At 41.0% G+C, this 27,113-nt stretch overlaps 1 protein-coding gene across 1 annotated transcript in view; it reads left to right on the top strand.

Annotated features, from left to right (window-relative positions):
• pappa2 (pappalysin 2) overlaps window positions 1-26,551 on the top strand; it is a 70,315-nt gene extending 43,764 nt beyond the window's left edge. The window contains exons 18-27 of the mRNA XM_047342054.1: window positions 290-355; window positions 445-541; window positions 919-1,096; window positions 3,227-3,440; window positions 5,317-5,485; window positions 7,441-7,573; window positions 8,757-8,878; window positions 11,994-12,065; window positions 20,900-20,998; window positions 24,727-26,551. Coding sequence (XP_047198010.1) covers window positions 290-355; window positions 445-541; window positions 919-1,096; window positions 3,227-3,440; window positions 5,317-5,485; window positions 7,441-7,573; window positions 8,757-8,878; window positions 11,994-12,065; window positions 20,900-20,998; window positions 24,727-24,855 — 1,279 coding nt within the window. The 3' untranslated portion in view covers window positions 24,856-26,551. The remainder of the gene's footprint in view (window positions 1-289; window positions 356-444; window positions 542-918; window positions 1,097-3,226; window positions 3,441-5,316; window positions 5,486-7,440; window positions 7,574-8,756; window positions 8,879-11,993; window positions 12,066-20,899; window positions 20,999-24,726) is intronic.
• Window positions 26,552-27,113: the final 562 nt, after the last annotated feature.

Here is a 27,113-nt window from a genome sequence, read left to right as displayed (position 1 = left end):
GGGTGGGCTCTCCCACAGCTACCTACTTAACACACGCATGCCTTCACACGTAGCATGCCAGTTACACACTGAGCTTTAAAAAAGGGGGTGATAGGCAACTGTTAAACTGCACAGACAGCGCGCATACGTCTCATTATAGTGAATTCAGACATTAGAATAAATATTTGCTGTGTACGTTTAGGGTATTTGAAAGAGTACTTATGCAAACAATGTAAGATTACTCCACCAATTGCACACTCCTCTTATTCCTCTCCTTCTCCTTCTCCCTCCACCTCTATCCCTGCAATAGCTGTTTGCGGAAGCCATGTCAGATGGACAGCTGCAGCCCGCCTCAGTTAGAGCACGCCTCTGTCAGGTAGGCACTTTACAACGAAACACTGAACAATCAGAGCGATGAAACAACAGACAAAAGAACTTTGTATATATATCAGTGTGTCTGTGTAGGTGTACAGGAGGAGGAGAGGCCTCGCACTGCTCTGTTCAGTGTCACCGTGGTTTCAGTATCACCGTCCTCAACGGCAGGGGAACCCCACCCCATCAGGTAAACTGCATGTTGTAGTATGTGTTACAGCACTAAAATAAGTTTAGAAGTTATATTTTCTACACATGACACTGATGGGGATTTCAGTATTTCCTCCTTCTAGAGTGGTACCACAGTCATTTTTTAGACTATGTAACATCTTTTTTTCTATTCCTCGTTCAACATCTGTGGTTGCCTCCTCTTTTACCTCCAAAATCTGACATCTCCTGAGAATGATGAGGAACCCAAGCAGATTGTATGTCTTGTGTGTTTCACTTGATACACTGCACGTCAAAGTCCAAGAAAGTGTCTGCAGAATTCAAAGATAGAATCTCAGGAATGTTATTGGTAAAGTTATGAACTCTTTTGTCTTCTTCCCCTCTCTTGCTCGTCATCAGCGAAAGACAGAGCTGGAGTGTTTCCATGGTTCATGGGATCGTATTGTGAGCTGTCAGCCTGTAGACTGTGGGCTGCCCGATCAGTCTCACGTATACCACGCCATATTCAGCTGCCCCTGGGGAACCACCTTTGGCAAACAATGCTCCTTCACCTGCGGATCACCATCCATACTACAAGGTTAGAGCTGGGTTTGTCTGCTCTGTGGTGGCAGAACTGGCCGAGTCTGGTTGCACTGACAAATAAATATTTATAAATTGGCCCATTTGGCTGTAAATTAATCGAAGAAGAAGATGGACAGAAAGACACAATTGTCTCATGAAGAAAATCTGGTAATTTAAGGGGCAAATCTTGATAAAACTTACAAAAGTCATTTTTAATTCACCGAATATCACTTGATAAAGATTCTTTATGCTTCACATTTGTGAATGATAGGAGTCAGCATTGTAAGTGTGTTAGACCGTCTTTCTGAACAGCCCCTTTTATTGAACAGACAAACCACAGCAAGATGCTTCTACAAGCTACAGCCCATAAAATGAATTGGACATTACATTTATTGCTGATAAACAGATGCCTGCTTTTTACAGGGTTTTAGTTTGAAAAGACAAGGGGAACCAATAGACAGGATTGTAGTAAAATCACAGTGGAAAGGCCGTTTACATAAAAAAAAAAACATGTCTCCTCTTCATTGTGCTTCTCTATGCATGCCCTGAAGATGTTAATGTGTACACACACACACACGCACGCACGCACGCACGCATGCATGCACACACGCACACGCACGCACACACACACACAAATAAAAGAGCTTTACCCTTCTTTTGGTCTGCAAGTTAGGCAATGCAGTCGATGCTTCTTGAAGTGATTAGATGGGACAAGCGTGATGTCCACACAACTTGTGATTGTGGTCAGAAAACCACAGCAAGTATGAATCACGTATCCATGATCGAAATAGAGATTGTGCAGAAATAATTCTATTTGTCACTTTTGGTTCTGTGAAATATGTTTGAGGGCCATTGTGTATCACTCAGCAGGAATATATTGAGTGGACACCAGTCCAGCTGTCATGGATAAACACAACACCAGCACAATGTTTAAAAAGCTTCTAAAAAGTTGTGGAAGGGTTTGGGTGTTATGATTCTCCATCAAATGCCAACACTCCTGCTTCATGTGGGGCCGTACAAACATAGAAAATATTAGCTTTGGGCAACGTAGAAGCCATAGTCTCCTTCTTCATAACTCAACCAGACAGAGCCATGCAACAAAACCAGAATGTTCAGTTCGACAGAAATGGATTCATGATGTCGACCTACTTGTACTTCTCGCACGTACTCTGTCTTTTATTCGTGATGTGCAGACTGTTTTACTTGTGCTTATGTATGTTTTAAAGCACACTGCATGTATGAAGAAACACAATCTTCCTTTTTTTCGCTCAGCCATGGATGTTAAGTTCTCACTCCTGTCTGCAGGATGATGCAAAAACTAATATGAGGATTTCCAAAAACTAGGTGAAAGGATGGGACACAGGCAAAGAAATTTCTTTGGTAATAATTCATGGATTTTGAAAATATCAGGCATTGTCAAGGGACTATTAGGCAAAGGTATGAGCTCTACTGAGTGCCATAGTTTCAAATGAAAAACTTAGTTCTTAAGAAACAAAATGGTGAATTCAAGCAATTTAGAGGTTTTGCTGCTCCAGCCTCACTTCATTTGGTATGACCATGAGCTCAGAGGGTGATGTTCACTAAACGTATTACTTTGTGTCTGACATTACTGCATCTATTTACTGAGTTTATGACTTCTCTCTACCTCTGCTGTGGCTATACTCTCACAGGTAAACATGTCAAGGGTTTTAATGTAGAAGAAATCAGGAAGTTAACAAATCTGCGATGTTTCCTGCTAGTCCAGTCACTTTCAGTTAAGTGTCTTAGGAATTAAATCATGAAAAAACATGTCAAGAAAGGATACATAAATGTACCATCATCAAGAAACTACCACATGGTGTTATAGTAGGACACTGTTTTGCAAAAGTTACATAGTCTACAGTGTCCAGTTCAATATGGAGTTACATTGACTGTCAAAATGCTCCAGAGGTACGAATTGTGAAAAATCATAGAATATAGCTAGTCAAAGTAACTAGTCAAGTTACTTTTTCTATTTTCCAATAATCATCAACCTCATCATTCACTGATGAGTGTGGTTCAAATGTTAATGCAGGTTTGTCTTATGTCTTTCTGCATTGCAGAACTGTAGTCATAACACTTCCCTGTCTCTGTCCGACTGTACTTCCCCATCTGCCTCCCTCCTCAGGTGACAGTGACAGGTTGGTGTGTTTGGAGGACGGACTGTGGTCTTTCCCAGAGGCCTATTGCAAGATAGAGTGTCCAGAGGTCCCGAACATACCCAATTCCAAGCTGCTAACAGCAGACTGTCAGACCTCAGGTCATGACGTTGGCTCCGTCTGCCGTTACAAATGTAATCCAGGCTTCTATGTAACAGGGAGCCTCCAAAAGAAGACACAGAGGTGAGCTGCCAACTGCCGCTGCCAGGGTTTGCTGAGGCAGCCACACTAGCATCACTCATATTTACACAGTTTGTTTTCAGTGGGCTCTGTGTTCTGACTGACACCTTTGATTATCGATGATATGAATGATTCCAGGCTTATTATTCTCACATAAAAGGACATATAATGACTGCAAGAAAAATACACTGTAACCATGTATTTAGGTTTGAGGACTGCCTTTATATCTACCTACTAATTCCACAAATGTCTGCTGGTCATTCTGTCAGTCTGTATGTGGAATGCATATCTCGAGACGCGTTCTTGTCTCGAGTTATCGTCTTCACACTTGGCATGTGTATTGTAGAGTGGCTGAGAAAGTGCAGTGCAGGACACAAAAAAAAAAAAAAGGTGACCAGCAGTCAGTGGGGTCGGGGCAGTGTCCACCAGTCCACCGAGTTGAACATGTCTTCTTCTACGTTCTCGGATTAACCACAGAAGCGATCGGGAACTAGATCAAACTGCAGGTCAACTGATCAATTTGATAGTTTGACCATTTTAATTTCACCATGTCAGACTAAGACACAGATGGAGTGACCCAAGATGGGTGCTGATCTCCATCATGGCAACAACAATCACAGAATCACTTCTTGTTTGGCAATTTCTCTTCAAAGTAAAAGCATGTTTGTTTTGTTGCTGCTCTGCTTTATATCAAGCTGAATTACAGAGCTTTTATTTTGAAAAAAGTGTGAACTTGGGTCTGAATAGTGTGCTGGTTAAATCATATAGGATGAACCCAAAGTTTTTAAACTTACCCTAACACCATAGATTGTACATAAACAAACTAGTAATACTAAGTCTGCGTAGACAGCAGAGCAAAGAAAATGCAGTGTATTATATCACATGCCTCCCTGCGTAATGCAGGAAATTCCAACTTTTCCTTTATTTTACTAGATTCTCAGTACGCACTGCTAATAAAATTAGGACCTTCGATTCAGATATTTTATGCAACAGTATAACTGTGAATCACATGGACACCCAGATCCCAGGTGCAAGGTTTTAAATATCAATGGCTGTAGTCGAAAGTTCATCGTCTGCAAAACAACATTCTGCCTCGGAACAAGCTGACATTAGGGTCCAATAAAACATACACCGCTGCTAACTGGGCCTCGTCATTACTTTGCCAGTTTTATTCATTGGGTAACAGCTCATTACTGAACGTAGCTGTTGTTAATGAGATGATTAATCCTATGATTAATCATAGGAGGACAGTCAACTTTTCAGTCTGTATTACTAGTAATCAATTGTTGAGTTATGCTGCATGTATGTATATTTTTTCCCTGCTTCTTCACTTGCCAGTGTATGAAATGTCTTAACAGGCTTAGTTTTACTATCATATAAGGCCAGGAAGAATATACATTTTATAGTTTTGTATTACATTATATTTCCATGTAAAATGGCATAAAATATTTTAATGTAAAATCCACTTGCAGCTGGGAAACTTTACGACTAATGCTGTCGCTAATGTGTGTAAACATGGTAATAAGCCCTGTGGCTTTATTAGCTTAAACATGTCAAAGTGGACGAAAGCAGCTTTTTGAGAGCTTTAAATTAGCTTTTTGCTTTTTACCTTTGACACGGGTACCCATGTAAATTTATATATGAACACATACGGCTGCATTTACACACCATTTGCATCACAGTGGAGATCATTGTTACTGTAGAATTTTTCTATTGAAACTGTAAAAGTAAAATGGGACAGCAGAGTAGCTAAGGAGAAAAAGTGCATGTGGTTCGAGAGAAAAAGGAAAAAAATCTGGAAAATGCACTTTGCAAAACATTGTATTGCCATGAATAAAAATAATTGAGAGATGTATGTATTTGTTCATGTTATCTTTAGGAAGTACTTCAAGTTGGAGTGCCATAAGGGGGGTCAGTGGGAGGAAACCAGTTGTGAGCCAATATCCTGCCCAGCCCTACCTGACGTATTCCAGGGCATGTACAGCTGCACCAATAGCCTGATCTATGACACCCTCTGCACCCTGCAGTGCCCAGACTCAACAGAAAATGTAAGATTTACAGCTGCTGTCTATTCTCAGGTCAAATAGAAGTTTTACAGTCTGAGACTTTCACACCTACCTTGTTTGGTCCAGACATTCAGACTTTCCAGTTTAGAGCCATAATATCATGTGTGAATGGTGCCTCAGACCAAAAGACAAAAATTTCATGCAACAAAAAGAGGTTGCATGGTTTGGTTCATTGGCAGTGTAAATACACTTTTGGGTAGTTTGGACTTTTGGACCAGTTGTAGGAAGTTGAGGCAGCATTAAACAATTGAAGACGAGAAAGAAGCGCAAGCTGCTCACAGGTTTGCTTGTAGTCTTTTCCTTAGATGATATAATGTTTGAAGGTTCATTTTACTGGTAGTAATATGATATTACACAAGCAACGAAACTAACAAAGGAAACGGGTTTGTTCATTTGCTCCATTCAAATGGAAAGACTTCTTTTGTTTATGCACTTTATTCCAAAAGTTGTCAATAACGGAATTTACATTAAGCCGACATCAGAGGCACCACTCAATGTCAAATATAGGTGGATGCAGCCCTCGTAGGTGATGATGACAGGAAGAACGTATGTCATACAAAAGTCTTTAGCGTGATCCTTGAATGGCAAGGTGAAACCAAAACTAATGAACCATGGACGGATCATGGTCCCGACTGTTAGGTGTGAAATCGGCCTGAGACACTCAGATTCCCCGTACCCGGTGCCAATAATCTTGGTCATGATGTACTAAAAAAGAAGCAAAAGTCTAAATGTGTATCTAATTATTAATCTTTATAGCAACCGCGGCTTTAGCTGCAGTCAAGCTTCACTGACACAGTCCCAAATTCAAGAGGACACATTTTCTTTTGTATAAACAAGCAATTGTAGGAAACGTCTACATTGACTGAAATTGTAAATTGAAATTGAAAAATGTTTTTTATGAAGTCCCTGGAAAACTACGATTTGAATTTCATGGTGCCTATAGAAGCCGCCTAAAGGGCCCATATTGTGTAAAATACATTTTCTGGGCTTTTACTATCTGTAATTACTTGAAGGGGGTCAGTAGGGACCCTCAAAGTATGAAAACAGTCACTCCGCAGACTTTTTCACTCAGTCCATTATAAGAAATACGTTATCGAAACGTCTCGTTTCGTACTTCCTCCCCCGTATGATGTCATTCGGGATTGCACTCGTCTCTCAGCCCCACAAAGCCGGTACCAGTCCAGCATCCGAACCCACCACCCCCCCCCACACCGAATGCCACACCAAGCAGACTTGTTGCTGAGCTAGCAGCTTGTTAGCTACCACAGGCTAACCACAACAAGCAACACTGAAGAAAGACTGCAGCGTGGAAGGATGCAAGGAAGAGAATGTGTCCGTGCACATACCTCCTAAGAACGTTACTGTTCGAGACCAGCGGTTACGCTTTATTTCTTCTGATGTGCCTTGTCCGTGTGCTCAGTATGGAGTAATGTAGACGTAGAAGAGGCAGGCGAAAACAGCCTGTTCTGTGTGCAGCTCCAGAGAGAGGCAGAAGAGAGGACATGGAAAGACACAGTGCAGCAGTTTTTTCGACTTTGAACCAATGATATATGATCTTAGGGGTACCAATACCTCAAATTAAATCCCAGAAAGGTGTAAAATATGGGTCCTGTGTGTTAAAAACGTAGGCACAATTATTTACTGTCCTTCATGTGACGAATGTCATATAAACATAGGTACAAACAAGTAAATCATTCATTCCACGTCATCAATTTACAACGACAATTTCTGTCAATGCCTACCTGTGTGGGGAGCTTTGTATTTCTCCATGTAACTGCTCAACTATGTTATCCCATTGTGACCAGGATGGCTTGATCTAAATTAATCTAATGATTTTTGTGGAGTTGTGGAGAGACAGTGTAGCAAAAGTGAGTGTAAACTGCACATAGTCCCTTGATGACCAAAACCAAAATTGTAGAATTCGTATTTGCTTCCAGAGTGAGATTCGCTGCACAAAGGATGGTGAGTGGACAGCTAAGTTCACCATGTGCTCCAAGCTCCAGGGATCCTGCGCCCCTCCTCCCCATCTCAACTCTGTGGAGTACAGCTGTGACCGGGGGATGGATGTTGGTGAGTATAAACTTCTTTCTGGGATAAGAGTTTTAATCCATCAAATAAACAGCCCTGATTATATTTGCTTCCCTCTGTCAAACAAAGTAAAGCCATACACAGTAGCCTGCTGATCTCTGGCTTGTCTCGTTACTCAAGGCTCAAAACAGTAGAGCATATTTTGTCAACATTTACATATTATTCTCCTTTTCTCACACCCAATACACATAGAGCCATTGTGTGTATTTGAACTCCAGGTTTGATCATGAATCACTTCTCATTTATGAATACTACTTGTTTAGCATTAAATGGTATAGTGGTTTGGCAACTTAAAATGGAATAAAAACTGACATCACACACTGGCTAAAAGACAAAGTTATATTTTTAACAGAAAGAGTGAGTTTTTCAGGTAATTGTTAGAATATGGTAAAAAATAATACATGTTATTCAATAGAATACCAGGAGGAGAATCATGAAACTTGACCCCCACACAAACACACGTACACGTTTGTACAGCTATCATAGTGAGGACACGAATGGGCATAGTGCATTCCCTAACCCCCCATCCTGACCATAACCATCAGCCTCAACCTAACCTAAACCTGATTCTAGCCCTAACCCTAAAACCAAGTCTTAACCCCCAAACAGTCCATTAAAGGGGGTTACAAAGTGAGGACCGGCCAAAAGGTCCTCACTTTCCCAAAATGTCCTCACTCCGTAGGTTGTAGGCTCAAACTGGTCCTCACAAAGAAGCTGTACAAGAGCACACACACACATTCTTGTACTGCTGTCTTAGTGAGGACACTAACTGGCATAATGCATTCCCTAGCCTGTTACCTAAATGCCTAACCCTAACCCTAACCTAGTTCTAACCCTAACCTTAAATGCAAGTCTTAACCCTGAAACAAGCCTTTGAAAAAGTGAGGACAAGCAAAATGTCCCTACTTTATCAAGAAAAGTCCTCACTCTGTAAGGTTTATGCTGAAAATGGTCCTCACTAATATATAAGTACACACAAACACGCACACACACTCCCCTCTTGGTTGTCAAGAGTGCAGACCACAGATGACAGATGACCGTATAGCCTGAATCTATGTCGTCTGTTTTTTCCTCAATGTTTGCACATGAACACATTTAACAGATGCTAATCAGGGTAAGAGGTAAGTGTTATGTGATTTAAATATTTTCTTCCCTTTCCTTGCAGGTGCTGTGTGCTACCCAACATGCATTATGGCTCTGGACATGGATCTGCGTGACCCAGTGGTTTTGCCCAATGGCACAACAGCTGACTCACTAAAGCACTGGATGCTGCCCAGCAAAGTCCAGGTGAGGTGGGGCGGGGTGTCACAGGGTGTCACATCACCTCACTGGGTGTCACTTCACGTCAAGGGGTGTCATGTCACTTTGGCTTCTCTCGTACTCGCTGCTGATATATCTTAAAATTAACAATATCCACCATTGGCAGCGAAAGTGCAATTCTAAATGCAGTGTTAGTCTTGAAAAAAATGGTTCAAAAACTTTTATTAAATATATAAAGTTAGATTTATATGCTACAAAGGAATGTCCATATGACCCAGTTCAGTAACATCCAGAGCTCAGAGAAGGGTTGTTACTTATCAGCTTGCAGATCTGTTTGCACCTGTTTCTAAACTGTTTCATGCTGCATGATGAAGCACGGTGTGGTGAAAAATGAGATGGTTCGATTGGTTTAAATAACCACAACTGAGACAGCGATTGTGGTCCTGCTACCATTTGCAAATTCTTGGCAGGTTTTATGAAACAGTTATTGTTTTGCTTGCTCGCTGCCATGCGACCAGTCCACAGCGCAATGAAAGTTGATCCGTTCACAAACAGTGGTGAGATTTTACACAAAAACACCCATTGGATTGAATAATGCATCCAAACATCTGGAGGTCTCAACAACAACAACATGGAGTAAACTGAGCTACTGCTCCAGCCTGACTCACACAATGTGATACAAACACAATGTGAAGTTCACTCACAGTTTAAGACATCAACAACTCATTTAACATACAAAGAAACATAGCAGATTTGTTACCGTACATATTAGCAATAGAACTCAAATCTCCTCAATACAATATCTCTTACCTCATTAACGCCAAAATAAATCCCAGGATTTTTTCAGACACAAAAAAAATCCTTAAAATCTTAATGTGAAAATCACTTTCCAGCATGCTCCCAAGAAACATAGAGAAGACATTCAACATAAAAAAAACTGAGCAATCCAAAATACTTCACCACAATTAAAGAATAAAAATGATAAACCCTTCATATCAGATATTTGACTTAATTACTTGCAAGACAGTCTTTTAGAGTTTACTAGGAAAACATCTTCAATTCTCTGCTGCCCCAGATAATCACACACTATCATACAACAAAATCCACATCGTGTGCATGTGAGTGCATTTGTTATCACTGAAGTGTTTTCGTATTACTGGAAATCTCGAGCAGATATCAAGTGTAAAGGTCCAAGTTGACGTCAAAGCCTTTTAGGAAATACACACAAACATCTCTCACAGGTCACCGTGGACAAACTTGTAGGGATGCCAGATTTGAGGGCTATGTAAGAATGCTGCTTTAAAGGTCGTTCAAGTTACCCAATATCATATCTCAGGAATCGCTTCTACATTAACGCTGTCGCCCACGCTGCTCCAGTTTCGTCTTTCATTGGGTGGTCAGTTGGCCAGCCTGCCAAGTTCAAATAGTTGGATGCAGGTCTGGTTACTTGCGCCATATTGAGGCATTGTCTTATCTCAAATACTTCAGAATCAGGTCTCCCTCGCTGGGTCAGGCTGCACAGGAAATCACAAGGGAGGATCCACTTTCTCTGTCCATATTTATTAGTCAATCAGCTATCTGCTCACTGCCTTTTTTTTTTCTAATCAATTTCAGTTGTATAAAACTATTATTTTTCTTCCACAATAAACAACAGAAAGGCGGCACAGGCTTGAAATTGCACTGGATAGGTCTTCGGAAGCAACAGGATATCTGCACAGAACAAATTCTTTTTTTAAAACAATTTATAGAAAGGCAGGCTAGATGCTAGCGCATTATTGGGAAAAAATGTGCCTGCCACTATAGACACACAGAATTAGGAACTTAATATATTGTTTTGTCATCAAGATACTAAATGGTAAGCATACGAGGGGCACAGTTTATATAAGTTGTAAACATGCTGCTTACAATACTGTTGATGTTGTTTGTAGCTATTGAAACCTGAAATCAAATTTCCATGTTAGCCAAAGTCAACTTTAGTCTTTTATTTGATTCCATCTTCAGTCGACTAATATATCAACATTTAAGCGCCATCTTAGTAAAAAAAGAAAACTTTAAAACCTAATTATGTAATTTCCGTTGAGATGTAGTCATCTAGTTGTTGTCAAGACAAAGAATTCTGCAAACTGCTTTCAAATAAGATTTTCTCCAACTGATTAGAGGTTTAAAGAAAACGGGCCACGAATGACAGGTTGTATGATAAAGACCATTGTTATGATCTTGACTTATGTTTATTAACACATACCAAGTATCTAGAAAGAGAACCCGACATAATCAAGAAGAACAGTGTTAAACAGCCTCAAATCCCAGCAAAACATCCACCCTTATAAGGCTTAACTCTGTCGGACCGTGTTAAAAAGGAAGGTTGATTATATTCTGAAATATTGTAGGGCTAAGTGGTAGTGGTAAGTTGTAAATAACCATTTAAAGAAAATATTCGGAACCTCTCAAAATATATGTACTAGGTGGCTAACTACTGCCTAGTGGGTATTTTTTATCAATCTTTAGATGCTGCCATTTAGCTGCATGGATACATTCACAATCAACCCAACTACAAACCTGCATGTTTCAGCATGCATAGCATATTTAAAGGGTTAACTAGCTGAGCTGGCTAACTTTACTGAGTTTAACCAAGGCTATCCCCACTTCTGCAACAATGTAATGTCTTCTCTTCATTCTGGTTAATCAGATTTCCATAAGCTTAGCCCTAGTTTTCTTGTGTTGTTCATGCTCGCAAGAATCGCTTCTTTTGATTCGAGCCACACTCACTCTTTTTCACTGAACTAAACAATAAACATTAAGAAGAAGTGGTAAGACAATCTCACCACTAGATCCAATAGTAGCTGCTCTGGAGGATATGTTAGCATAAAGGTGAGATCGAAAGTTCTTCTTAGACCACGAAAACAACAGTCTCATCACGCATAAGGTTCACAAGGTTTACAAAATAGGCATTTCTTCACAAATCTTGAACCAGAATGCAATGATTTAGTTACTTCAAGAGCATAATTGTCCATCCATTCAAAATCCTAATCTATGGTCTGCCTCAAGTGGTCCCATTTTAATATTGTTTTCCATGGCAAACACAGTGGTCATCCATTTTCTACGACTGCATGAATCAACTGTTGTAATGTGCTTTGTTTTCCAGAGCATTGTCTGTACAGGGTTGATGAAGTGGTACCCTGACCCTCAACACATCCATTGCATCCAGTCATGTGAGGTAGGAGTCAAACGAGCCAAGCAGCCCCGCATCAGACACAGGAGTACATTTTTCTCCAATGTGCTTTCTTGTCACTTATCCATGAAGGATATTGTGAAGGCCAACAAAGCATACTCTTCCATCCACATCCAGTGTTATCAGTGTTGGACTGCATTGGGGGGGTCAGGAGGTCATTTGGTCTGTAGGGGTTGCAGGTTCGGGGAGGGTATTGCCTGCTGAATCCTGGAGATGAATAAATCAGCAGTGTTTTGTATCATTCACAGTGAACAGCATGAGTAAAGTGTTTGATGCTTCTTCTATGCTAGATATTTCACCTACTGTTGTTACTCAAAGCAGCCATCCTGTTGGGGGTTGTGAGGTTCCTCCGAGCTTTCCCACTCGGAATTCTGACTGATTCCAGTGGCAACTTTCGACTCAGGTATAATGGAACATGGCAAATGTTGTCCTTTGGTATCCATTCAACTGAGCAACAATGCACTTTTTGAAAACACAGCTTGCCTAACCATCCGGTGTCTTCTTTTTCACAAACATTAGGTGTAAGTATAATCTCTTCTCACGTAACATGTCTAGTATGCGCTTGATGTCAAGAGGATCTCAGTTTGGCTGTCGTCCCGTATTATCAAAGCTATTTTATTAAGTCTGAGATAGTGAATACTTAATCCTTAAAACAATTACACCATTTCTGGGCATAACCACATTAAATTCACTGCCCTTGCCAGACTTCTCCAACAATATTAAACGTGAAGCAATTCATGTTGTATCCCTGTTGTCATCACTACTCGAGATACCAGAGCCGGTGTGCAATGTGCTTCACATATCATGATGACAAATCTCGAGCAGAAATTGATATCCCCACATTTCAAACTTCCACAGAATCCTTTTCAAATAGGTCCAAAGGAGATTTTTTTCAGGGATCCTAGCGTTGCCAAACGTTGTTATGCCTGCCAACACTAATGGATTATCTGATAAAGGGAAATAAATTAATCACTGGATTATGTTAGATTTAGATTAATCATTCAGGCTGACACAAGGCTTTTAAATCATTCTGCCTAGTTTGAAAACAGTCTACCGAGCGAGAGCTCCTGAGAGAGCAGGATACCCTTTTCTGTTTATTGATAAGTTAACAATGTCACATTTCTCGGGAATTAAACAAGCATTTGCAATGAAAATGCATGTAGATTTTATTTTTATTGGAAAAAACAGCACGATACTTTCAGGAGTAAAGTTTAGCTGTTTAGTTTTGTATCATCAGTGTATAAAGTGTATATTTTTAAGTGGGGCATCTGTGGCTCAGATGTCCCTTAATTAGAAAGTTCAGTTATTTGATCCTCCAGCCTGCGTGTGCCCTTCAGCCCTTGGGCAAGACAATGACAGATGTGGAATGTGTAAATGTTATGAATGAATGATAGAGAAGTGATTCATATATAGAAGTACAGAAGAAAAGCCCCCAAAAAACTCTCGCTCTCTGCTCTGGTCTTAATCATGAAAGATGACAAGCCTAGATCTTTGTCAATCACACTTCTATTGTTTCATAACTGTGTCTCTAATTCCCTCACTATATGTAAAAAGTTGTGTTCTTGGAAAAGTTTGTTTGCTCAATCAGTTATATCCAACAAGTGAATAACACCGTGAGAGCATCAAATCAAAATGTAATGTTGGAACGAAGACAACAGAGAGATCATGCATTTCTACTGCTTTTAGTCTGACCACAGGATGGTCAAAGTATGATGTCGTCCTACCCACAGGTCCACAACAAAACAGTCAACACATTTACAAGCCAGATTGATGTATAACTTGGGTTGCATCCACATCGTTATGTCACTACATCACTATGTCCACACTTTTCTTGGTTTTCAAGCACCTAAAATTAAGAAGTTTGGAAATCGCTGCTGGTTCAGTTCTTGTTTGAAAACTCCAGCCTGAGGCATTTGAAACAATGACAAAGTCGCCCGCATTGGCTTTGTGATGATTCCTCTTAATCACAACTCTACAAACACCACAATCTGTTCAAAACTCCCCTTTTACGAGCGACTTTATTTCTGCTCATCCAACACTTGGGTAAAGTGCAAAATATCCACATTATTACACATGTTAGACTTCTTGCCGTTTGTGAAGAATATTCATGAAACACCCCTCCCCAGCTCAATTTCCTTCTTACTAGTAATATAATAATAATACAAATAATAAGTTTATAACAAAATATTGAAACTTTCTGAAAATTCCATGAAGTAGTCTGATGTTAATGAATTAAATCTTATCAAATAATCTTATCTTATCGTTTGATCACTTGCTTTAACTTGAGCAGTTGACATGAGATGGTCGTGTATTATGGGCAGATCATCACCCCCTGATGGAGGCTATACGATGTTGATGTTAAGGGCGACCAGAAAAGTTATGATTAGTCTGTTAAACAACTATCACCAAGATAAAAGAAAAAAGAAAACCATTGTGATGTGTGTTCAGGTGACACCGCGATCAGTGAGATTCTTTGCACAACTCTCAAGATATACTCTCCATTGCTCTGATCACCACTTCTGAAACAAGTGAAACAAGTAATAATAGGAGTATTAAAAATGGTCAAGACCTTTGTATTGAGCATTATAATAAATATTGCAGGCTTTAGGGGCCGCTGTAGTGCGTGTTCGATTTCATCGAATTTTGTGTGCTCGGCAGTCTGTGTCAGAAATGAAGGTTAGTTTAATCAGCAATATAACGTCCATCTTGGCTCAGTAGTATTTTAGCAGTGACAGTCAATCCTCTAACATCATAAACCTAGACCGTTTTTAGTTGGCATTCATTTGTTGGGTTCAGCAAAGGCTGGAACTACTGATGGAACACATAAACTGTTGATGTCTCATGGTATTAAAATATTCTTCCTACCTGCCAGCACTACATTTTCCCCTTCCACCTTCCCGTGAATGTTGCTAGGCAAAACAGTTGCTTATAACTCGCTCCTCCATGACAACACTGTAAATTATACTGGACCACATGTGCTGCATGTGCGCTTTGCCAGATCTCATCCAGATGCCATTGCTACCTCTCTTTCTCTTTCCTTCTTTTCTCTCACTTTCTCTACCTCTCTTTTCCCCCTTTCTTTAAAACCAATTTGACAAAAAGTGTACAGTACTGGTCAGACGTCTTAGCAACAAATCATCCATGGTACAATTGTCAGGCTGAAACTATTCTGTATCTTTTTTTAATCAAACTTTAGAGTTGTAAAAAAAGAGCATCACCCCTGCTGTGTCTTTCTAACAGTGATATCTTGTTTTCGCAGCATTATTAAAATGTTTGCTGGAGCAGTAAGAACAAAAATGTGATAAGAGTGTGACAGCGAGCCAATTAAACTCATTGACTCATGCATCACTTCATATGAGGCATTTGGACGAAGAAGATCTATTTGAACTATTTGAATGGTGCAGGGGAGCAGATCTGATTCTAACCTGTCACATCTGACGCACTCAAACTGGCTGAATGTCTGTCATCACCTGCTGTTATTAAATTGGAAAAACAAGACTTTTGCCAAAAAACGTTGTTTGGGATACGCAGCAAGTTCTTCTAGTTTACTCTGAAACACATGCTGTACTTGTTTAATTGAAGACAAATAGTATGATGGCAATTTAATCAAATGTTTATCTGCAGACAAAAGGCAGACAGAAGATGAGAGATACTTTGCTCAGATGACATTTGACAACATAATTAAATATTGTTTTTTATGAAATTAGAATTTAGTCATTCGGCATTCTGTGTTCTTTGTGCTAGCTCAGATGGAGACAAGACATTTGCACGACGGTATGAAGCCCTCTGGATAACCAAGACAATAGCAAAACACTCCATCCTGCACTGAAAAGATGGGGTTCTTCTTTTGCATAGATGTCGTTTAGGAATTAAAATGTGACAATGACCAGAAAATGGTACTTCACAAACTGACGAACAATCCACACAATACACTCAAACACCAATAACCTCATTATTACATTACATTACATTTCATTTAGCTGACATCCTTTATCCAAAGCGACTTACAATAAGTGGATTCAACCATGAGGGTTCAAACCCAGAACAACAAGAATCAAGAAAGTACAATTTCTTCAAGAAAGCCAAACTACAAAGTGCTATAAGTAAGTGCCATTTAATTGCTACTAAATTGTTAGTTTAAACTTTTATTCAAGGTATAGTCGGAAGAGGTGTGTTTTTAGTTTGCGGCGGAAGATGTATAGACTTTCTGCTGCATTATCTTTTAACACCTACACAAGAAAACATGGTGGTTATGAAGAATGTCGATGGTGGGGTGGACGGATGGGTTAAAAATACATTGGAGGCTGATGTTTGTTAATTGTTTAAAACCAAGAGTCGTTATTGTTCCTTACATCCTTGCCTTTTTACAACCTTATTCATGTGTTTATTATTGTAACCATAACAATGGAGGTCTTTTAACCTTAAGGAACTACTTGTTTTAACCCATCCTAACTGTTTGTTGCACCAAACCATGACTGTTCCACTACCTTACTATAACCATCATGATACACTCTTACTCTATAAGTACAATCATGGGGTAGGGACAGGTTGGAGGACTTTTTATGAATATTTTCTTTACTTAAGTCGTCCTTTGTAGCCTGACTTACTTTCCTTCTCCCTGCATTGTGAGCATGTGAGTAGTTCCCTGTTGTTTCCTGACATAACACAATACTTACACTCATTTATCCTGACAGTGCAGGCGACACCCATGGCCAAAGGCACAATGTTTTGGAGTTCTCTGTCTGTCCCATTCTCCTGAACTCTCTATCTAGGGAACACCTTGAGACAATTTCCTCAACATTGGCACAGACCAGATTCTGGTGGTCAAAGGTCAAGGTCACTGTGACTTCATGCTGTCCCATTCCTGTCCATGAGATATATCACTAACATCTGGAGAGAATTTTATGACATCTGGCACAAATGTTGACTTCGGCTCAAGGATGAGCTGATTAGACTTTGGTGGGCACAGGTCAAGGTCACTGTGACCTCACAGATCACATAACTCAGGAAATCCAAATAACATTTCAATCCTTTAATAAATTCATTCGGTGTTCACCTCTTATACTTTATGAGTCTGGATGGATATGAAAGAACTGCAACTTGACTTGTTGCAGAGACATACAACCTCAAGATGGTAAATTTCGTTGAATGATTTGGATGAATTTATCTCCACCCATCCAACCATCCATTCTAATAATTTATCCAGGTCCACTTTGTGGTAGCAACAGACTAAACAGAGTAGGCCAAACTTACGTTGCCCTAACCACATCTTCCAGGTGTTCCAGGAGAATCCCACCCTGTTTGTATGATACTCTGGAGATATTATCTCACCGGCATGTGGACCGGCATGCTCTAGGTCTTCCCTCAAGTCTTCCTTGAATCTGGAAAATGTTGGAATTTCCTGGAATACTTCCAGAGGGAGTTGGTCAAGAGGTTCCCACTGGGACTTTTTCGCAGTTCTACTCTGAACTTCATCTGGATACATCTGCCTTCCTTTCTTCCATGGAAGATGAAGTTCACTGGCTTACACTGGAAACCACAACCATTCATTAAGCTGGTTTCCACAGAAAGTAGTAAAGTCAAATACAGCAAAAACCTTGCTCCCAGAGCTTGTCCTCTTACTGTCTTCAGGCTCTCATGCAATAAATATATATATACTCTTAAAGACACAGTTTTTACTTCTTATAACACTTCTAATATTCCACATACATACACACACACACACACACACACACACACACACACACACACACACACACACACACACACACACACACACACACACACACGTAGGGTATGTACAGACCTCCCTTGAACTCGCTGAACCATCTCTCCTGTCAAGAGGAAAAACACATTAAGTCACAAGGAGTTAAGAGACTAACCTCACACTCCCCTAGCTGTTTTCTGAGGGATGAACTGGGTAAGGAAGGGGGAGATGATAAAATGTGTGCTATTAAAAGAATGATACAGATACTTGGTAGGAAGTAAAAAATAAATATATCGCTGCTTGACAGAAGAGCGCTCACTTGAATTCATACCTTTATTTAATAATGTTCCGATGAAGAGCTTGGCAGTCGCTGATGACAGCACATGCTGTCCTAAAAAGGCAAATGCTAAGAGGCAGAATATTTATGCCAGCAAGGTGTGGGGGGTTCACTCTGCTGTGTTGTATGTTTCAGAATAAAGGTAATACACAAACCAGCTGAGCTTTGAATTACCCACAGGGGACAAAGGTGCACAGCCAACTCTTTCTAATTCAATACCCGTCATTGGTATGTGTGTCGCTGTTGAGGGTAAGGTTTATGCTGCTTGGAAGGAAAATGTAAATACTAATTAACCTCAGTATGAGCTCTGATTGGGAAATTAACCTCATGTTAGCAAAGTGTGGGGTCTGCGTTTCTCAGCCAGGAAAGATTTGCACGTAGAGTCCAGATCAAACCATCGATAAAGCTCAGCTATTATTTTAGAATTCCGATAAAACTTGACATCAGGTTAAGCAAGTCCGTATTACGCATTGGCCGTCTTAGACTATAGGTATTTCAAAGATCCAAATACTATAGTCACTTGGGTGAGGCATCTGGTACAATTGCTGCTAAAGTATTTACTCAGAAACAGAACGATTAAATAGATTTATTTATGCCACGGCAGTTTAGTTGGGAAAGGCAAAAGGATTCGTCAAGTAGGGAGTTCTTTGAAGTGAAGAGAAAACTGCAGAAATCTTCTCAGCAGCTGTTCTCTCCCCCTGCGCAGGTTAGGTGGAGGCCTACGTCTTTGAAATGACTCCATCAGCTCACCATAGAAAGCCAAAAGTATCTTTGGCAATCAGCACTTATTTTCATATTGCTGGCACTTCAGAAAAGCCCTCAAGGTTTAGTGGAAAACTTTTTTTAAAAAAGTCTTTCATTGGGACTTGTTTGAGATTCTATTTAACTTAAATTCCACAAATTTGCGTGCCACTCCAGTCTTCACCATGAGGACTCCCACGCCGGCCAGAGCAATAACACAAACAGTTTGAACAGTTGTCATAAACAGGGGCTCTAAAGTGAAGCATCCATTTACTGTAGTATATAAGTAATTAAATGAGGTTGAATCTTAGTTTAGTTTCATTGTTTATCCTGGAATTCCAAAATATGTGTTTTTACTCTAATTCTCACAAAGGCCATTTCCACAGGTGCAGCAGGTCTCATGTGTACAGTTGCTTATCAGTTCACTTTTAACGATTGTAGCATTCACCTCTGCCATAAACCACTCAGGGCTAAGCACGATAATGTTCACCATGTTCACCATGTTCTTCCCTACTCTGGGGTTCGAGGTGAAAGACTGTGGACACATCATTGGGTCTATCAGATGGGCTCATCCTTCCTGTGATGCTCTGGTGAGTTAGGCCAACACCTGGACAAGGTTCAGTAAAGTGATCCCATCACTTTAACCAACGCATGCGCAAACTGTCTGGTTTTCCGCTACATTGATTTTGCAGCGAGGGCCCAGGTACCTTGTAGTGTGCCATATTACACCGTCGCATGTCCTCCCTCCTCACTCCCCCCGCTGACCTGCGCTGACTTTACACGTTAACAATAAACACCATCACTAATCAGAAATTGGGAGCTGAACAGTACTGAAGTTTACTTGTTGTGTGCTTGTTTTATTTGGCTCAACAGTTTATGCGCACACAGTTCACCAGCACACACACCATGAGACGTAACGTGACACGCACAGCCAGGACCTCAGGGTTAAAGTGACCAGAATGATCCTGATTCATGATCCGACACCACTGATAAATACCTAAATAAATGTGTGAAGAGTGAGAAACAAGACACAGGCGTAATATATCGTTCATTAATTGTAATCGAGGTAAAAGTTTGAAATAATTCTTGATATTGATTTCAAGTCATATCGCCTAGCCCTAGATTATACTATCAATAAAATAACCATACACATAATACTATGTCTTCAACAAATTACCCGTTTGATGCAAGCTTAAGCTAATGAGATATTTGGTAGATCATTGGATAACTTGGATAGTTTTACCTCTACCTTGTCTACAACCAATCACAGGGTTATAAGGTCAGACGCAATGCATCTCATCAGAGTGGTGCTCAGGAGAGAACATATATCTACCAAGGTCTGTCGTCCAGACCCTTACCAAAATGGAATGGATTCCTTATCCCAAGTTCTGTGGAAACCTGTGTTTTTGCATAATCCTGCAGACAAACAAACGAACCAACAGACAAACGGACAGGGGTGAACACACAACCAGAAGTAATGAGCACTTCTTTCCCAGGCTTGACCTCCACAGCAGAGGCTGAGCGTCGTGGTGGGTCACATGTTCCACGGCAACAACATTGCATGCAAAGAAATCCTGAATCTGTTAATAACAATTTAAAAAACAATATTCGTGTCAGCAGATTTTTATGCATCAGTAAAGATTATGTGGGGGGATTTTCTTTATGTTTTGAAACAGACAATCGTTGTGGTCCGGTCGCTATCATAGCAGCTTAATGCAGCAAGAAGTGTCAAGCTGCTCAACGCGCTAACTCCTGTTTGGGGAAGTTTTGGTGTGAACCACATGAAATGTGAATTCATGTGAACCATGTGCTGAATAAATCCCTGAGGCTGCTTGCAAGCATATAGCCAACTCTTTTTTCATGGGGCATTTGCTTTGAAACAATATAACTGAATAAAAATGTATGCCACTTACTGAAAATCTGTTTTCTGGGAGAGTGTTTTTTTCCCTTCTTTTGGCCTTTCATGCTGTGTGAGTGAGTATTTTCTCAGTTCCTGACACCACTGACAGTTTCTTGTTTGTAACTTGTGTGCAGCCTTTTGGAGGGGACGGCTGGTGCGACACCACCAACAACCGGGCCTACTGCCAGTACGACGGAGGAGACTGCTGCCCGTCCACTCTCTCAACGAGAAAGGTACACAAACATCTCCCGCGCTCCTTTTCCTGCCTGCTATGTTTTTACGCATCGACAAAAAGCCAATCTTTTTGTCGACGCGTAAAAACATGATGCTTTTTATTTGATTCTTATAATAAAAACACAAATATCCCATAATACAACTTGTGATTTCGATCCACATTGTTTTGAATGGTGGTCAAGTGTTGTTTGGCTTGCTTCAGCCCCATATCTTGCAATCAAGCCCAAGCTTAGAAGCTGGAGCTGGTTTCCAAAGCCAGATTCTTCCTGTTTACAGTAGTAGAAATCCGTCTGTTTTGGCCCGAGCGCTGTGCCGCTACGCAAAAGATTTCTGCTAAACAAACAAACACAGATCCCTGCCGCTTTCCACTCTCTCCTGTTAACAACTGCACCTATTTAGTCTCCCTCATCTGTACTTACAACAGAGCAGACTTGTACCCTCCGGCTTTTCCACTCAAATGGGTAAATAAGCAGGTTTTCACTACCCCATGCTGCTAAACACTTTCTCACCTCTCATATTTAGCGGTAGCTCCACTGCAGAAGGAACTAGTCAGGATTCAGGACAGAGAACACACTTGGATATGGCGGTAATATACACGTGTGATGTTCCCCTATTACACTATAGCCGTTTTCAGACATTTTGCCTTTCACGCGAACAACGGAGCAGGAGATGCACACATATCTCCGGAGCTTTCAGGTGGGGGGCACAGCAGGCCGAGGCAGGACATAACATTTTAATGTCCGCTGTGGGGATTACGTGTTTTAGTGTCGGCTCTTATCACCAATAACTCTCTTGACATCTTCGCAGAGGTCATCTGTGTGTTTGGCTTCTCTTTTTCATCCAGAGATGTTTGTATTCTTTTTTGTCTTTAGTTTTTTTGCGGGTTAGAATCATCGTCAACACACCCACGAAGGGAATCCTTCAGATCATCTCCTGCTGTCTTCTCCATAGGGCTCACTCAGACATTATACAGAGTTTTTACCAGGGGGCTGGCTGGAGAAACTTCAGAGAAAGCACGGAGGCTCTCACTCGGACATTTGTGTTCCCACATACAGCCACTCCAGACAATGTCAAGTTCAGTGCATGTCTGAAAGCAGCTTATAACAGTTTCACCAGATGAGAGTAAAAATCCCCACTCTATTATTTTGGCGGTGGTCCCAAAAGAACCCACTCATATAAAAGCTTCTTCAGAAGAGATAGAGGATACAGATATTTAAGTGTGATGCCTATAATCTAATCTAATCTAATAATTTTGTATTTAAATAACCCTATGCAGCGAGGAATGGTATGAATATTACTGAGGGTTGGTCCAGTGGTGGAAACCAGGCAGCTCATTCCCTCGACTGCTTTTGCATTAACACGTCTTTTTTCCTATTTTTCTTTGCCTGCACTAAAACGTCTCTCCCATGTGGACAGTTAGGAATTAACTCACCCCACCTCCTTCTTACTATACCCTATTTGGCTACTGTACAGCCACTTATTCATGACACTTCTTCAGGGGGCCCTGCCTATTAACTCCTATGGCCTACAGTTGGCCGAGCCTCGGCTGTCTCCTTCATGTCCGTGGCACGCCATGAGTCACTGGCAGCTCCTTCGTAAACGGAGGAGTTCAGTGAGTGTGTGGCTGCCGTCATAATAAATGAGCTGCCAGATCGTCACTAACTGCTCTTTTACAGGGGAATGGGTAGGTAGGGGGTACAAGGGTGGGAGCGGCGAGGTGTCTGACGGTCTGCGGTTGACTCGGCCACTGTCAAACAGCAGCTGGGCGTGCAGGGGTCGTTCTTAGGAAGTGAACTAAACGGCGGCGAGGGTCTGCATCCTGAGTGCCACCGCGGGCTCCAGCAGAGTGATGGAGCGGCTGGCGGTAAGGCGGGGGTGGACGGTGGGGTTGTTTGCAGTGCCCTCTGTTTCTATGTGGTTTGACATATGCAGGGTTAGGAAATTACAGGTCTTTACCACACCATAAGCTACTTTACATAATTTCTCTGACGCTACGCGAGAAAAAGGGTCGAGAATTGGGACGTTTCATGTCAATTTGCTACAGTTTCAATAGTCACCATTATAAACACACACGCTGATTCCAGTAAGACATTATTCCGCAAGAATCAAGGCCACTACAGAGATTTTTCCTGGCAATATAAGCCACATGAATCTGAACTACATCAGATTATATGAAAGTTCATATCTGTTTGGGTCTGGATGAGTCCAACAGGACCACACAGCATTTGTTTTATTCACAGCGATACTAGCAGCAGTGACAGGAGGGAAGGATACACGAGAGAGGATTCAGGTGTGAATCCAGTCATTGGTCATCAGGGCAAAGTTCCAGAGGAAAAGATGAACAGACACACAACCTCCGTCTGATTTGTGAACTTGAGTCGGTTTCCTTCTGACAAAGGGCCAAAGTAGTAAAAGCAGCAAAGACTATAAGACCATGTTTTCTTATGTTTTGATTGTTGCAAGGTTGAATTCATTACTTTGAACTGTTTCTTCCACATGAATTCTGTCCGTGAAGAAGTTGCAGTAAACAGCATTGAGGCAACTAATCCAAACACCGCGACAGCCAAAAGACTTTTGTTTCCAGGGCTGAAGCAACAACAAGCGTTGCTCTTCCAAAGGTTGTTAGCAGGTATCGGAGGCGTCACTGAATCCAGATGGAGCTGCTGAGGAAACATTTAACGGAAGCATCAGTTTATCTTAGATGGGGCAGTTTAGGTGAAGCTCGGCCTTGTGCGGCCCGTCCAGAGCCGTCGGTGGAACCATCACCCGGCCCTTAAAGAAAAGCGCACGCAATCGACAAGCTGCTGCCTCCCACTCTCACTCTCACCTCCCTTGCCGTCATCCTTTTTTTTTCTTTCTCTGCCTCCCACCCGGCTCTCTCCCTCTCCCTTCCTTTCTCTCAATCGTCCTCTCACTCCTTCTCTCCAGGAGCTAATGTTTACATTTCTTGCAACAGACTGCTTCGCGGGGCACCAGAGTTTATTTTGCAACCTGTGGTGATGGCTCGCTTCCTAGACAAGAGCTGGAAGCCTCTTGTTGTTGATTCTTAACATGTGTTCATCCGTTCACCTCCACGGCGGTGCGTTCCTCCCTCCTTCTCCCGCAGACCCTCAAGGTTTCTCGCCATTCAGAGGCCACGTTGAACCATTTGACATCGTGCACTTTATCAGCCTCCAGGGGGCTGTAGGAGTTCTCTTTGAAACTGTGAGGAAACACAACAAATCTAAGACCACTCTCGGGTTACTAAGCGGTACTTAGCTTTCAGCACAAAACTGTTCTCTCGCTGCTCGGCCAGTTCAAGCAAATTTAGTTTTTATTGTCTGTTTTTGCCATTCAAGGTTGTACTCTTTGGTACAGTTGAAATGTAACAACACGCTTGGGAAGCCTCCTCAACTCCTGCATTTTTTAGTGACTCTACTTGTGTTGAAAGCCCTGATGTAATATTTCCTTTTGCCCTGCTGCTTTTCATACTCCTTTTCTTTTCTGTCCCTCTTTAATTCCACTGGAAATAGAAGCAGGATTTTATCAGATTGATCTCAGATCATCTCAAACAGGGAAACCAACCAAATGCAATGTTGGTTTTGTCAGTTTGGTCAAACATTAAATCTGCACTAGACGGGCCTGAAAAGTCCCATCGCGTTTGAGCTGCTTGTTCCAGCAGCAGATTGAAAGATCTGTTGCGACTCTGGGAAGCCGAGGACTAAATGTTGTGCTTGTTTACTCATAGGTCATTCAGTTTGGGGCGGACTGCAATCAGGATGAGTGCACTTGCCGTGATCCGGACGCCGAGGAGAATAAGAGCAAAGCCAAGAAGTCGGGAGGAGGAGGAGGTGGAGCTGGAGGAGGAATGCAGTGAGATGGAGGGATAAAAGAAGCTGAACTTGTGTGAAACACAGTCAAACCACAGACTGTGCACCACAACAAACAGTCAAATTATTCATTTTTTATCATTTTACAATGTGAAGAATGTGATTGAAGTTAGACTTTGTGCAGTAAAAGGCTATTTTCATTTGACGTGATAAAAAGCATCACGTATGAGTCACGTCGGTTTAAACATCTACATGTGGATTGAATGTTTTCCTTTCCCCGTTAAGAAGTTAAGGGTTATCCTCACAGCTGGATTTGTGCACAGAAAAAAAAAAATGATGTTTTGAAAAACGGGAGCCCAACTAAGAAAACACTGAGGTCCGGTTCAAATAGGGTTAAGAGGCAGTTTATCCACTCCTGTACAAATCAAGTCACGATAATTGGATCAAATCACTGTTGTAAATGGATTCAACTCTTTTTCTGGACTTGATTAGCCCTGGGCCTGATAAGTGTTCAGTACATGCACAGCCATTGCAACAAGGAGCTACTGCTACTAAATGTGTTTACTGTAGCATCCAGTTGGAAGAGTACGACCAAGTGTTAGGGCCACTTACAGGGAAAAGATTGTTTTTAAAAAAAGTTGTAATATGAGAAAAAAAGTCTTAAAAATTATGAGAATAAAGTCATTTTAGCCTGTGCGTCATTTGAGAGCAGGAATATCAGAAGATCAACCTGTCGCCTGTGTTAAAACAAGGAATGTTGAGAATGTTATACTTCAGTATAAGTTGTACATATAACAAAATACTTAATCTATTAGCTCATCAGCACCACAGTATCATAAGCATCAGGACTTTGAAAACCACACAGACTTGGAGGAAGTTGCCTCCTTTGTGGAGGAGGAAATGTTTGGTGGTGGTCGACTGTGATGTGCACGTTATTCAAAGGGGTTTCATAGTTTCTCAAGAAAAAAATCGGATTAGTTATGAACATTTTGAATCTGGAAGGAGCGGAAATGCTGCTAATTTGCCAAAGAATGTATTTTTTCTTTATTGTCGTAATATTATTTTTTCTCATTAAATGACATCTTTATTCAGTATTACAACTAATGCTCATAATATTACAACACCATCACCATGTGACCCTAATATTGCATCACAGAAGAAAACCCCGCCCCTGAAACTGGCATTACTTATAATCTTCATCATCGTGCTCTCCAAACCAGCTCCCCCTGACATGTAGCTGTTAGAGGATACATATCTGTACAGACTAATATATTTGGATCACCTAACATATCTACTAGATCACACTTTAGTGACAAAATCAACACTCTATTTATATCACAAATCCAGTAACACAAACATGTATTTGTACCACACAACATGTGCACAGGGCTTGCACATTTTATATAATACTTTCACAATCCCTGAAGTCGATGTTGGATTTGGAAATATAAAAAAGATATAATGAGCTGGGTCAAACACAAGCCACAGAGTGTGAACACTGTTGTGTCAAGACGGAACGCACAACGCTCCACAAATCACTGAGATCATACTTTTGGGAAACCCAGTCAGATTTTTTTGTCTTCAGTTGCAGTTGTGAAGTTCAAGCTACAGACATCACTTTTCTCAGAAATAATGTTGAAGTACCCCGTCCAAATATTGTATCTGTGTAATCATGTTATTTGTGATATTTTACTGTTCTTTATACTCGATATGAAATAAATAGCAACTTTATACCGATCCATACAATGTGTTTCTTGGTGGTTTATGTTCATTGACACAGGAAATGACCTTTGTGGGTGTGTGTGTGTGTGTGTGTGTGTGTGTGTGTGTGTGTGTGTGTGTGTACACTGGCTTTTAAACTGAAATACCAAAGCCTGGAAAGTGCGGAGGTACGACACTTCTTCAACTTTACCTTGTGAAGTCAGTAAGTGCCACACTTCTCTGAGCTGTCGCTGATCGGACGTCTTGTGAATCCTGACATCTCGTCACTGTGAACACAATGCTTCATCACATGTAACAACACATTCGATTTGATCAGACTTCTTTCTACTTGGTCCTCCTTTCCAAAGCACTGACTCAACTGGTTTCTGTGTGGTTATATACTGTGTACTATCCAAACATGGATCAAGTTGAAAAATCGTTAAAAATAAAGTTGAAAGAGCAAATAGTACATTAGGTGCATGTGCTAAGGTCACAACTTGTGATCTGTCTGTTAGCAGGATTATGCTAAACCAATTTTTGGATATGAAGGGTATTTATATAGCTACTTTTCCAGACTTTCATACAGCATTCTTCCATACTCAGC

The sequence above is a fragment of the Hippoglossus stenolepis genome, chromosome 11 (assembly GCF_022539355.2).
Source record: "Hippoglossus stenolepis isolate QCI-W04-F060 chromosome 11, HSTE1.2, whole genome shotgun sequence".
In the NCBI taxonomy this organism is placed as follows: domain Eukaryota; kingdom Metazoa; phylum Chordata; class Actinopteri; order Pleuronectiformes; family Pleuronectidae; genus Hippoglossus; species Hippoglossus stenolepis.
This window is presented reverse-complemented; position numbering and strand designations above follow the sequence as displayed.